The 15535-nt window shown below is 31.6% G+C and overlaps 1 protein-coding gene across 2 annotated transcripts in view; it reads left to right on the top strand.

Annotated features, from left to right (window-relative positions):
* Positions 1–11670: 11670 nt before the first annotated feature.
* The window catches only part of LOC143047157 (nuclear pore complex protein Nup205-like), a 65889-nt gene continuing 62024 nt past the window's right edge, over positions 11671–15535 (top strand). For both annotated transcript variants that reach the window (XR_012969422.1, XM_076220123.1), the window contains exons 1-2: positions 11671–11763; positions 15382–15524. Coding sequence is in view for 1 of the 2 variants with exons in the window: in XM_076220123.1 (XP_076076238.1) it covers positions 11733–11763; positions 15382–15524 (174 nt within the window). In the remaining variant the exon portion in view is untranslated. The remainder of the gene's footprint in view (positions 11764–15381; positions 15525–15535) is intronic.

Genomic DNA, 15535 nt, shown 5'->3' with positions numbered 1-15535 from the left:
AAATTGGTGGCCAGGTGGAATCAATGATTCAAGAGATACGAAGTGTAATAGAAGCCGAAAATTGGTGGCCGTGATTTGTTAATTGTTTAAACGTTGACCAACAGATGTAGTAGGGCAAACTATGTTATGCCAGAAATAACCTATGTTTTCATATATTAATATCTATTTTGAATGAATGTTGTAAGAATCTTTAATCTCAGTCGACATGAATAATTGTGTGAGTGTGTGAAATAGACTTGTTATTATTATTTGAATTGTATTAAGAGTCTCGGGTCTCTGCTAGTGTCATCACTTTGAAACATGTATGTTTATTTTTAAAGCTACATTTTTATGCATCGCAAGTGTTCACTTGAGCAAAGTTGACAGTTGTAATCTGTCGTGCTCTTGGAAGTATCCGTAAAATAAGCAAGTGAGAGGTTAATGGTCAAGATTTTACGACCTATGGTATCGAACATCTGTGTCAGGGATTTCACAGAGAGATATTTATGATGTTGTGGTTTTTATACGACCGCAAAATTTTTGGTCGTATATTGGTATCACGTTGGCGTCAAAGATTTTTGATTATTGGCCCAGTTTTCAAGTTGGTTCAAATCGGGGTCCAAAATTAAACTTTGTTTGTTTTCATCAAAAATTGAATAATTGGGGTTCTTTGATATGCCAAATCTAACTGTGTATGTAGATTCTTAATTTTTGGTCCCGTTTTCAAATTGGTCTACATTTAAGTCCAAAGGGTCCAAAATAAAACTAAGTTTGATTTTAACAAAAATTGAATTCTTGGGCTTTTTTGATATGCTGAATCTAAACATGTACTTAAATTTTTGATTATTGGCCCAGTTTTCAAGTTGGTTCAAATCGGGGTTCAAAATTTAACTTTGTTTTATTTCATTAAGAATTGAATAATTGGGGTTCTTTGATATGCCGAATCTGCCTGTGTATGTAGATTCTTGATTTTTCGTCCCGTTTTTAAATTGGTCTACATTAAGGTCCAAAGGGTCCAAAATTAAGCTTAGTTTGATTTTAACAAAAATTGAATCCTTGGGGTTCTTTGATATGCTGAATCTAAAAATGTACATAGATTTTTTTTATTATTGGCCCAGTTTTTAAGTTAGTTCAAATCGGGGTCCAAAATTAAACTTTGTTTGATTTCATCAAAAATTGAATAATTGGGGTTCTTTCATATGCCAAATCTAACTGTGTATGTAGATTCTTAATTTTTGGTCTCGTTTTCAAATTGGTCTTCATTAAGTCCAAAGGGTCCAAAATTAAATTAAGTTTGATTTTAACAAAAATTGAATTCTTGGGCTTTTTTGATATGCTGAATCTAAACATGTACTTAGATTTTTGATTATTGGCCCAGTTTTCAAGTTGGTTCAAATCGGGGTTCAAAATTAAACTTTGTTTGATTTCATCAAAAATTGAATAATTGGGGTTCTTTGATATGCCGAATCTAACTGTGTAAGTATATTCTTGATTTTTGGTACCGTTTTTAAATTGGTCTACATTAAGGTCCAAAGGTTCCAAAATTAAGCTTAGTTTGATTTTAACAAAAATTGAATCCTTGGGGTTCTTTGATATGCTGAATCTAAATATGTACATAGATTTTTGATAATTGGCCCAGTTTTCAAGTTGGTTCAAATTGGGGTCCAAAATTAAACTTTGTTTGATTTCATCAAAAATTGAATAATTGGGGTTCTTTCATATGCCGAATCTAACTGTGTATGTAGATTCTTAATTTTTGGTCCCGTTTTTTTCAAATTGGTCTACATTAATGTCCAAAGGGTCCAAAATTAAGCTTAGTTTGATTTTAACAAAAATTGAATCCTTGGGGTTCTTTGATATGCTGAATCTAAAAATGTTCATAGATTTTTTTATTATTGGCCCAGTTTTCAAGTTGGTTCAAATCGGGGTCCAAAATTAAACTTTGTTTGTTTTCATCAAAAATTGAATAATTGGGTTCTTTAATATGCCGAATCTAACTGTGTATGTAGATTCTTCATTTTTGGTCCCGTTTTCAAATTGGTCTACATTAATGTCCAAAGGGTCCAAAATTAAGCTTAGTTTGATTTTAACAAAAATTGAATCCTTGGGGTTCTTTGATATGCTGAATCTAAAAATGTACATACATTTTTGATTATTGGCCCAGTTTTCAAGTTGGTTCAAATCGGGGTCCAAAATTAAACTTTGTTTGATTTCATCAAAAATTGAATAATTGGGGTTCTTTGATATGCCAAATCTAACTGTGTATGTAGATTCTTAATTTTTGGTCCCGTTTTCAAATTGGTCTACATTAAAGTCCAAAGGGTCCAAAATTTAACTAAGTTTGATTTTAACAAAAATCGAATTCTTGGGCTTTTTTGATATGCTGAATGTAAACATGTACTTAGGTTTTTGATTATGGGCCTAGTTTTTAAGTTGGTTCAAATCAGGATCCAAAATTATTATATTATATTGTGCAATAGCAAGAAATTTTCAATTGCACAGTATTCAGCAATAGCAAGAAATCTTCAATTGCACAGTATTGTACAATAGCAAGAAATTTTCAATTGCACAGTATTGTGCAATAGCAAGAAATCTTCAATACACAGTATTGTGCAATAGCAAATATTTTCAATTGCACAGTATTGCGCAATAGCAAGAAATATCTAATTGCACAATATTGTGCAATAGCAAGAAATGTTCAATTGGAGTTATCTTTCTTTTTCCAGAATAGTAGTTGAATCAACTTAAATTATTGTTTTATACAATATACAATGTATATTCACTTTTACTATATATCAACTGATAAATTAAAACAATCTTTACCATTCAGTGATAACAAGCACTTTATTTTACATTTTAATATTTTATGATGTATTTAAATGAGTAGTTATTGTTGCAAACTCCATTAGAAATTTGAATTGAGATCAGTTTTGGAAAAAGGGAAAGGGGGATGTGAAAAAAAATGGGGGGGGGGGGGTAAATTTTTCTCATTTCAGATTTCATAAATAAAAAGAAAATTTCTTCAAACATTTTTTTGAGAGGATTAATATTCAACAGCATAGTGAATTGCTCAAAGGCAAAAAAAAATATTTAAAGTTCATTAGACCACATTCATTCTGTGTCAGAAACCTATGCTGTGTCAACTATTTAATCACAATCCAAATTTAGAGCTGAATCCAGCTTGAATGTTGTGTCCATACTTGCCCCAACCGTTCATGGTTCAACCTCTGCTGTCGTATAAAGTTGCGCCCTGCGGAGCATCTGGTTACATAATGAGTTCTAATGAGATTTAGTGGTAAGATTAGTTGATTTGTAACTATTAAATTTATGCACACTTGTCATTTTGACAGATCAGATAAACAGAATTTTCGTTTCAAGACTGCAGTCTAATTACACTGGGAACTAAGTTTAAACCATAATCATTGATTTTAATTGAAAAAATGTTTTATTGTTTTCAGATATCATATATATTTCGACATAATATTTTTTTTTCTGCATATTTTAACGAAGAAAAGGAAACCTTTTATTCAAGATCTTTTAAAACTGTATGTTTTTTTTAAATTTTTTTTTAGACTAAACAAAATTTGAATTTATTTAATTTAACACATAGAATTATTATTTAATGAGAACTTATGTTTTTTTCAAGTTTTAAATGTGTGTATATTAAAGTACAATTAGTATTTGCTGAGAGATTGTTTCAATTTTTTTAATTTTTTTAATTTTCATCATTATTATTCATAATTTTTATATAAATAGATTTCATTTACCAGTAAGAAATTTTAAGAAATTTCTAATTTGTGGGCGGGGGATGTTATGTTTATCTTTTGAATACTGGTTAATGAAATCATAACAGTGTGTACTGGCTGGTCATTCTCGCGTATGATACGATTTTGACACGTCTACATAGCTAAGGGAGCTACCATTTGATTTTTATGGGGGGGGGGGGGCTAGGATGAAATTTGAAAAAATAGGCAGGACAGGAGTTTTGAGTAAAAAAAAAGGCAGGATGAGACACTTAGCAAAAAAAAAAAAAGGCAGGATGACAATTTAGGTAAAAAAAGTCAGGATAAACTAAGGGAGCTACCATTTGATTTTTATGGGGGGGCTAGGATGAAATTTGAAAAAAAATAGGCAGGACAGGAGTTTTGAGTAAAAAAAAAGGCAGGATGAGACACTTTGCCAAAAAAAAAGGCAGGATGACAATTTAGGTAAAAAAAGTCAGGATAAACTAATAAAAAAAAAAGGCAGGACCGAATAGAGTGAAAAATAAAAAAGCAGGACAGAGATTACAACTAAAAAAAAAAATGCAGGACAAAATTTTTCATCCTAGCCCCCCCCCCCCCCCCATAAAAATCAAATGGTAGCTCCCTAATAAAAAAAAGGCAGGACCGGATAGAGTGAAAAATAAAAAGGCAGGACAGAGATTACAACTAAAATAAAATGCAGGACAAAATTTTTCATCCTAGGCCCCCCCCCCCCATAAAAATCAAATGGTAGCTCCCTAATGAACATTCATGATATAGATAAGGACAGCACGTGTAGCCAAAAACGAGAGTTGTAGATTTGTAGCATAACTGTATATGTAGTTTTTTTTTTGAGAATATAGAATCGATACAAATTAGTGTTTTTAATATTAATAATCCGGGCAAGTCAAACATGGATCTATCACAACGCTTAAATGTGTTTCTGTCTTTGTTGGTATCAAAACGCTCAGTCCTCCTTTGAATTTTTTCAATGCTATGTATGACGTCTTGTTGTAAGTATCGATCTAAAAAAAAAGCAAGCATACTCTAGTGATGATCTTACTAGGAACTTGTATGAAGCTCTTTACGATATCAAACAGAGCAAGCATACTCTAGTGATGTTCTTACTAATATCTTGTATGCAGCTCTTTAATGGGTGTTGAGTTTATGTTCGGGTTCTTCCTTAGAAAGCATAGGTTGCTATTAGCCTATTGCACTCACGTTTATATGTACATCCCATTTTAGGTTTGAGCTGATGGTTACCCCCCTAGATATTTTGCTGTTGTTATATGTTCTAAGGAGTAATTGTGTTATGTGTAGTTAAATGTTATTTTTTTTAGATTTCAGGTGACTGAAATTACATTACACTTATCTGGGTGGAATGCTGTTTCCACATAGTTTACTACGATGCCAATTAATTTGTCAAGATCTTTTTGTGATGTGGATGCATCGACAGAATTTGATTGTATTGCCAAATAAACTATTTAACCCCACCACATTATTTATGTATGAGCCTGTCCCAAGTCAGGAGCCTGTAATTCAGTGTTTGTCGTTTGTGTATGTGTTACATATTTGTTTTTTCTTTCATTTTTTAAATAAATAAGGCTGTGAGTTTTCTCGTTTGAATTGTTTTACATTGTCATATTTTTGGGGCCTTTTATAGCTGACTATGCGGTATCTACAAATAAGTTAACATGACCAAAATGGCCAGTTGACCCCTTAAGGAGTTATTGCCCTTTATAGTCATTCTTTACCAATTTTTCATAAATTTTTGTAATCTTTTACAAAAATCTTCTCCTCTGAAACTACAAGGTCAAACATAACCAAACTTAGCCACAATCATTATTAGGGTATCTAGTTTAAAAAAAATTATGTCCGGTGACCCGGCCAACCAACCAAGATGGCCACCAGGGCTAAAAATAGAACATAGGGGTAAAATGTAGATTTTGACTTATAACTCTGAAACCAAAGCACTTAGAGCAAATTGTTTATCAAGTCAATATCTATTTACAGTCAATTCTTAACAATTTTCATAAGTTTGGTAAATTTTTACAAAACATTTTCCTCTGTATCTAAAGGGCCAAGTTCATTATAGATAGAGAAAATTGGTAGTAGCAAGAATGTTCAGTAATGTAAGATCTACAAACACATCACCATCACTAAAACACAATTTTGTCATGAATCCATCTGTGTCCTTTGTTTAATATCCACATCTACCAAGGTGAGCGACACAGGCTCTTTAGAGCATCTAGTTTATGAATAAAATCACATTTCTACGTAACCTCAAACGTATACAAATTTAAAGTGAGCTCCCGTCAATAAATATAAACAATTTATTGGATGAAAAATGGAAAAAATAGGGAGAGTTTAAGATTGGAAAGAGAAACCTTTTTTCTGTTCATTTAACTTTCTAAATTGAGGTACATTTCTCCTTGGTTCATCTTTCTCTAAGCATATTATTGAGGGAAAGAAAAGCAATAAATCTATATTCAATTATGATTTTTCATACACCTATTTGGAAGTACACCAAAAACGGAACTATAACTGAAGGAGATGTAGGTTATACGCCAATAACACAGCAATCAAACGACAAAAACAACTAATGACATTTAGCAGGCAACTTACAGATTTCAAAAATACTAGTAGTTATAGGTGTCTACACAATATGTCAAATGCTTAATCATTTCTTATTTATCTATATAAAGATGTTTTACTTGAGAATGAATTTATATATACATATTTAACCCGGCCATATTCTCTATGAATGTGCCTGTCCAAAGTCAGGAGCTTGTAATTCAGTGGTTGTCGTCTGTTCATGTCTTACATATTTGTTTTTCGTTCACTTCTTTAACATGAATTATGTCGCTAGGTTTTCTCGTTTGAATTGTTTTACATTGTCATTTTGGGACCTTTTACAGCTGACTATGCGGCATGGACTTTGATCATTGTTGGAGTCCGTATGATATTCTATAGTTGTTAATTTCTGTGTTAGTTTGGTCTCTTGTGAAGAGTTGTCTCATTGGCAATTATACCACATCTTCTTTTTTATATTTCCAATTGGTCATAAAGGTTTCCCTGAAATGATTGAAATTAAACTTGAGAGATGACTAGGAAAGTCATAATGACTTTGAGTTGGGCAGATCAACAGTAAAATCACAATGTCTATCAATAGATGTGTCACTGGAAAATTGTTTTTCGATGATACTGTAAATTCAGAAATTAGAAAATTGAAAACAACACGTTTAATAAATTATTGCGTCGGAAGCGCTTTTCTGGATTTACCTTCATCAGGAACGCTCAAAGCCAAACATTTGAAATGCGAAGATGTTTAAGTACCACATGCATTTACTTTTACGATTCTAGACCAATATGCAATTTGAGTTTTGAGATTATGAGAAAAATCCAGGAATACACATTTTTGAGGAACCACCAAATTCAGCAGTCCTACGTTATTAACTCTGTCTCTCCATCTAAAATTTCTATGCCATACATTGTTATTACAATAACCAAATGACCCTTTCATGAAATCAAGAGATATGAGTTGTTAATATAGAGAAATATAATTGCTTGTTGATTATGGTTGAAAGAAGTCCATTTACAGTGCTGCAAAACAGATATTATAAGGTACATAATGGTTTGTATCAAATCGGAACTTTTTTGTTCCCATGGTTACCAAAAGCAGATCTAGTGTTAACTATCTAACTGTTGAGTATATAATTCAAACTCCATTATTTATATGTATCCAATACCTAGAAAACCATGTATTTGATGCTGATTCTGAATTAATTCAGCAATTTCAGACCGGTTGCTAGGGCTTTTTTTTTATGTTGCTATGGTCTTTCGGCCACTTAAGTTAAAGCTAATATATTTTTTATCATTTTCAAACAAATTATAAGTTTTATTGTCTGTTAAATTACATTAATATAAAAAAAATAGCCAAAATCTTGATGATGAACAATATTGTGTTTTGTAATTTTTATGAATTTTACCAATTTTTGTTGCCATAGTAACAAAAAATTACAAAAAAAACAGATTTTTTTCCCCTGTTTTTAATCATAGTTTATAATGAACTTGTCTGCAAAATGTCAATTTTTCTTGATTTAAAATATGATATTTAAGCTATTTTCAGAAAATGTCAAAATACAGATCATTTTTGCACATTTTTAAATACCATTTAAGCTTATATCCCAAAAACATTTAACCCAACATCAAAATATAAACTTCAAATATTGCTCAATTATATGTTGAATTTTTTTTTTCTTAAAATTGTCATCATAAAATTGCTGCAACCAAAAAGTAGACATTTTCCAATTTTCATGTCTGATTTCATCATAAATTCCTCAAAAAATGGCTGCATGTTTCCATAGCAACCGTTCAACAAAATTAAAAAAATAAGCTTGCAAACTTTATTTCAATTTTGACTGCCTATTATATAAAAGAATAAAGCAGTTCTGAGACATACATGAATCACCCCCTGCCTGGATCTTACATATAGCTGTACTTAATTTCTGTGTCATTTTGGTCTTTTGTGGACAGTTGTCTCATCGGCAATCACTTACCACATCTTCTATTCTATATTGTGTCATCTGCAAATAAATTTAAATGCACTGGTGATTGGAATATCATTTATATACTATATAGTAATACAGGAAAATACTTGGTCCAAGAACTGACCCCTGTGGTACCCTGACTCAACTGCAACATACTCAGACTTCCCCCTCTAAAACTCTTGCCAGTTTCAACTTTGCGTTTGTTTAAAAAAAATTGTATCAATAAATTTAGGTCCCCTTGTATCCCATATTGGAGGGTCTGGATGGGGGTCTGTTATTCTGTAAACATTTAATTTTCACCCCTTTTTTCTCTAATCTTCCAAAAATTAACCCCTTTTTTCTCTAATCTTCAAAAATTAGACCACGCATTTCTCTAAACTTCATTTTTTTGCCCGTTATTCGCTTATCTTATTTTTATTAATTAGAAGAGAATTGTCGAATGTTAAGTGATACTTCATATATAAATCAAAGTAGTTGTGTTTCATACTATGAATGTTTTATACTATGTAGTTTTGGCGCGAAATTGATGCTGTTCTGGGATATAACTGAGATTTTGCGATTATCTGCATGTTTCCATGATGATGTGTTGAACTACTGTAGTGTACGTTCTAAAAGGCAACAAATACATGTGAGGGATATAAGGTGGTAGTTTTTAGGGTTATACATGATTTTTGACCTTTTTTGTATACATATAAATTAATGTAAAAGGTTTTTTTTCAATATTTTAAAAGATATGTACAAAGATGTATCTTTCTCTGTAAAATTGAAAGAGGGACTAACACAAACGTTTCCCTCATGTGTAGGATTAAAACAGGGTTGTATATTAAGCCCTGCATTATTTTCCTTGTATATAAATGAACTGGTTGAAATGTTTGACCACAAATGTGATCCGGCATGCCTTGATAATAAACAAGTGTCTTGTCTTCTTTATGCAGACGATTTAGTAGTAATATCATAATCTGCGTCTGGCCTACAAAATACTTTAGATAAATTAAATATATTTTGTGAAAAATGGAATCTATTTGTTAATTTTAATAAAACACAAAATTATAATATTCAATAAAGCAGGGAAAATTATTAAAAAGCACAAATTCTATTATAATGGAAAATTACTAGAGTTAACTGATGAATACAAGTATCTACTGAGGTATAATTTTTAAACCATCTGGATCTTTTACTATAGCAATTGATCAGTTATTTAAAAAGGCTAGCAAAGCTATATTTTGTATTAGAAAACTATTATTTTCTGAAAAGATGAATTTACTACCACATTTAAGGATGTACTTGGTGAGCTTTTGGAATTTGTGTCAAATGTTCGGACTTCATATAAGACCTAATAGCTCATGAAAGGTCATTTACCAAAATTTTAGAAGATTCTTGATTTTCTTTCTTTTGTTTTGAGACCCAACTAATACCAATGCAAATATAAGGTAAAAGTACGAGTCAGCCTTTTCCCGCCACATTTTAACTCTCTAATATCTAGAAAAGGAGGTCCATGAGATCTATCAATATTTTTAGCGTATCTTTATCCTTAATTGATGCTCTACCAGCTTATAGTATCAGTTTTAATTTCTTAATTTCTTAATTTTTACCTAACCTCACCTAAGTACATCCTTAAAGCTTTTTGATTCATGCGTTAAACCTATTCTGTTATATAGCAGTGAAGTTTTTTTTAGTAATTTTTGTATTTGTAAATGTCGGCTGGTATTATTTCTGTCTAGGAATTTACACCAATATTTGATTTGATTTGATTTGATTTACATGAGAGACATGGGCTACTATTAGTTTAGTGAAACAAAATACTACCATCGAGTCAAATTATGCAAACTTCAGCCCAAATAAAATTCAAATAAAATTTGCTAAATTTTTATTGGGTGTAACATGTGTAAATAAAGGTGCTAATAATAATGCTGCACTTTCTGAATTAGGTTTATTCCCACTTTCATTGTCAGCCCTTAAAAATACAATTAACTTCTGGCTTCATATCATTAACATGGACAGCGAGAGTATGGTAAAGAAAGCATACAATATAAAACTTAAACTTTCCTAAAGGTTTTTGTAGTAAATTAAAAGTGTTATTAGGTAAACTTGGTTTTCAGCATGTCTGGAAAAATCAAAATACTATGTCAAAGAACAAAATTACTTTTTTTCATTTCAAAAGAAATTAGAAGAGGAATTCATAAAATACTGGAAACAAGCTTTTTTTAACTCTAATAATGGTAATAGTCATGGTAATAAACCAAAGAACATATTGCAAAGTTAAAAATAATTTTGAATTAGAAAAATATCTTCTACTGGACCTTAACAAAAGTGTTATTTCTAAAATGGTAAAAATCAGAATTAGTAATAGTAAATTACTAATAGAAGTTGGTAGATATACTAGAACACCTTTAGAACAGAGAATTTGTCCACTTTGTAGGGATGGAATTGAAGATGAGTTCCATTTCCTCATTCAATGTAAAGCGTTAGAACTTAATAGAAAGGTACTCTTTTGTAATTTAAGTGATATAGTTCCATCTTTTGTTAATATGTGTGAACAAGATAAGTTTAGTTTCATTTTGAAAAGTAATGATACGGACATTAGTACTGTAAGTGTAGCTGGAATAAGCGATATGTATGATTTGAACATTCATTTAAAGCAAACATAATGTTGTTAAGAGCTTTTATAGTATTAAAGCTGATTGTAATAGCTTGAATTAATAATATTGTATGAATAACACCTCCACGCAATGTAAATATAAAATATGTATCTCTTATCATGATCATTGAGAAAATATGTATGTTTTTTGTTTGTTTGTTTATTTTTGTATTTGTAAATGTCGGCTGGTATTATTTCTGTCTAGGAATTTACACCAATATTTGATTTGATTTTATTTACATGAGAGACATGGGCAGTTGTCCAGTCATCTGGCAGACTGGAACAATACCAGTTATAGGCTGACTTCTCAGCAAAGCGGATGATGGAATGTTATCTGGTTCTGCTGATTTGTTCGGATTTAAGTTATGCAAAAGTTTTTGTATAACTTGATTTTTATGAATAATTTTTATAAGGACAAGGATAGTAAACTATACAAATCCTTGACATAAAGGATGTATATGCAGCCATCACAAACGAGAGATACGGTAAAGACGGTAAACAATCTTTCATCATTATTTTCTTTGGCCCATTTACTTTATCGCAATAATCATTATTTTCTTTGGCCTATTTTCTTTCTCACAATAATCATAATATGATAATGCATGTTTTTAGAGACATATACATATATAAAAATGTCTCTGCTTTTTTAAAATAAAATACACGATTAAGAACCATTTCTATCAAAGGGTCGAGTTGTATAGGTCGATACTGTAAAGTGCCGAAAGAACGTGAATTCATCTGGGTTCCTTATACAAAATACTCGCTACCGTCTGTTTGAAGTGAAGCATCGAGATTTTATCAGGATACCAGTTTACAGCCACTATGGCATCTGGGGGCATGGCGGTAAATTCAGGTGAATTTTACTATTTAATTACGGGAAAAGGTTAAGATCTTCTTTGGCTCATATTGTTATTGGCTAGAGCGCTGCTTTTAGATCCCGTGTTTGAGGGTTGGATTCCCACTGGCACCATCCATAGATTTACACAACACCTGTCAAAGTGTCATGCAATATATTTTAAGTTCCTCCTCATTCATGATTCAGTCCCAGAAAGAAGAAATATTATGGATAATTTATAATAATCCACTGGAACAAATATTACAGTATAAAATTGTTCCTTTAATACGGAATAAAGTTTATGGATATGGCATTATTTACAACAAAGTTTCCAGAACATATATTTTATGTTAACAAATCGAAATTATGTGATTTTGTCTGACATGTTTCCTATAAAAATAACAAAAGCTAAAATGTGAAAAATTATTTATGAAATTTCGTATTATAACATTCAAACAATTTCTCATTTGTCCTATATGAAAGAAATCACAAGTACATAATCAGGGGTTAAAAAATCCGCTAGCCCGACACCCGGGACTAGAGCATTTACGCATCGGGCAATCAAAATGTGTAACCCAATATGCCCGACGGACTAGTATCACAAATTTTTTGACGTTTCCAAAATAAAAAGGAAGAAAGTTGAAAATCCTTTCATCACTATTCTATCTTAGCCAATCAGATTCAATTACAAATGTACGTCATCCGAATTCCAAGAATTTGAACTGGTTTGTACACTCATGGTTTTGTACATATTTCTTTTAAATAGAACAAATAACTCTGGGTGGTCCGGTATCATGTATAAATATTGATTTCTCATACCCTGCCTGTGGTATTGTATATTTATTTGATTGCTTAATGCTAATGCCGAGATTTTTCAATTAACCATATTGGGGGTATGGAGAATTGATCATTTTGGCACGGACGGCTGTTGAGCATGAAACCATGCAACAAAATATTTCTAAATATTTTAGTACAGGCACCCAAGGAACTTCGTCAATTTCAAAACGAAAAACTGTAGATGAAGAGGGTAATTCGAGGCTGAAAATTCATCCCCCAAATCTGCCAAATACGACCGAGAAAAGCAGGGGGAAAAAAATACAGATTGATTCCCCTGGGCAAGGTCGGCTGTTGCTGATGAAAAAACCCCAGAGACGATGCTCTGTGAAAATTGTCGTTATTTCCCCAAGCACGCCAATAAAAAGCCTGCTTTGTATGTGGGAACAACTAAGTTAGGTTAGGCCATAAAAAAGAATAGGTTTGTTTGCCCAAACCCTACCTACCCAGAAAAAAGCTGCCTACTCAAATTCTTTTATTGTCCTGATTTGAAGAAGTTTTTTTTTAATCAGATAGGCATGAAGACTAATAAATATCCGATACGTAAATTTCTTTAAAAAAAAAAAAAAAAAAGAAAATGCCTACCTACCTACCCACTGTCTCAACCTTGGGTAGGGTTTGGGCAAACCAAAATATTTTTAATTGTGGCCTTAAGCACCAACAGAATAAATAGCAGATCAACAAAGAATATTAAATACAGTGTATAATATCACCTTCAAAACAGTGACACCCACTGTGTTGTATTATGAAGCAAAATCTAATTTTTAAGGCATACTCGGACTAGCCAGTCAGTTTTGATGAACAAGCAGTTCTTCCAACAGGGCTAGTAAAATACGGCTGCCTATAAGTTCTGGGCTAGTTAGCTGTAACAAAAATTTTTAACCCCTGCATAACAAGAACTATTTAGTATAAATAATCTAGTCTTCACCTTGTATTACTGTACACCTAATCGCTATTTGTCTGCCATTACTGACATAAAACAGATTCCTGTAACATTTTGACATCATAATACAAAATATCTGACGCCACAATGGAAAAGTGATTGTTGTATGACGTCTATAGTACAAGTGGGACAGATTCTCAGGTCAGCCGGGGATAGTGATAAGGTGTAATTACATGTACATGTATAAGTGCATAATTTCATTCTTAAGGCAGTGTCTGAGCAACCCTCCAAGCATTGACGAGTTGCCAAATTGGCCTGTGTAGGCTAAACACATCCACATTAAGTTTTATTATAGTAAAATGTCATTGCATCAGGGTTAAAGTGTGAAATATACACAGAAATTATCAGTGATTTTCAGGTTTTGTGAATGCAGTGAAGAGAAGGGCAACTTATAATTTATTAGTTCAATCTAAATTTAAAACAAATATTGCAAATGTTGTATATCTGTATGTTGAATCCGTACTTTCTGGAACTGTTGTATTGTCTTAACCATGATTGTTGTGATGATTACATGTATCAGCCTCTTTTGGCATCTGAATCCAAAGTAAAAGGAACGTAAATTGAAAGCTCTTCCTTTTTACTAAAGGAATAAAACTATACTGTCTGTGTTAAAGAAAACATGATAAAGTTAAAATAAAATGTAAATGCACATTTAAAGAATAAATTTATACTGAATTTGCCTTTAAAAAAATGCTATGTGAGACAATTATTCTAGTAAAATAGGAAACAGAAATCTAAACGATAAAATATCTACTTTTCTCTAAAGTCACAATATATACCAGTTGCGAGGTCATGGAGGTACAGTGGTTAGTTGAATCTAGGTGACTATGTCTGAATATTGATCACAAGCTGAGACATATTATAATAAAGAATTAAAATTCCATAACAACTGTCTTTGTTATTTAATTACTTTTCAGCTACATGTAAGACAATTGTCAATTCTGATTTAAAATAAGATTAAAACTAGATTTAATCTATGTAGAAAAAAGTAATTTTTCTCTAATAATACACATGCTTTGTTTACTACTTTATGCACATGCATGAAATTTGAGATTAGACACTTAAATCATAAATTCAAAATGATTTCATGCGAAATAAAACAAAGTGCAACTATTATCATTAATATTCATGCTATCAAAGGTAAAAAATTAAAAAGCTGATGATTTCCTGTCCATTTGATAAACAAAACTAATCCCAGAAATGAGTCCAGAATTGCTTGCTTTATTATTGTGGCAAAACTTCCAGTTCAAAAGCAGAAGAAACGTTAGCAATGTCTGAGAAATTTATCATCTTGAGTCTTTCAAATCATTTCATTTTCAAATTGTTGCCTTCCTGCTCTTGAACAACGACGATTTAAGAAAATGGTAAGAAAATTCATGAAGTAAATGCAGTTAAAACTAGTTTGTTGATGCTATGAGCTTGATGAGTATCAAAATACTCAGTAATGTGATTTTGACAAATTTTTTTTTGAAAAGGGCACCAACTTCAAAATGACCGAAATTAGGTGAAAAAATGTCAGAATCCTTTGGTATTATATATAAAAAGCCCAAAATGCCACTGTGAACAATGTCAATATGCAAGATTTGTGACTTTTGATTAGGGCAAGTGAGTTAAGTCAGAGGTTGGATGGGACTAATAAGATGGTTCTTGCCACTTGTCTGAATGGACACTTGTGTTGCAATGGACAAGTTAGAAAAAATGATACTGTAAAGCCAGTGAAAACATCTTTTTTATGGACTTGATAAAATTTAAATATAATTTAGAAAAACACATTTCACATTTATATAGGCTCCTTTCCTTTGATAAACAGTTCTCTTTATCTTATTGATTATTAATTTAAAAGCAATATATTCTTGCAGAGGCCCAGCTATGGGGACCATATAAAGAACTGGAGAGAACAGTTGATGCAGCAGTTCGAAGGAAGCAGGTGGATGCAGTGCACGACCTTGAAGTTGCATTGAAGAGACATAAACCTGATTTTATTTCTCTCCTTAAAAATCCAGTATGTATATT

Source organism: Mytilus galloprovincialis, chromosome 10 (genome assembly GCF_965363235.1).
Source record: "Mytilus galloprovincialis chromosome 10, xbMytGall1.hap1.1, whole genome shotgun sequence".
Taxonomy (NCBI): domain Eukaryota; kingdom Metazoa; phylum Mollusca; class Bivalvia; order Mytilida; family Mytilidae; genus Mytilus; species Mytilus galloprovincialis.
Note: the sequence above shows the minus strand (reverse complement) of the source record. Positions and strands in the feature narration are given on the sequence as shown.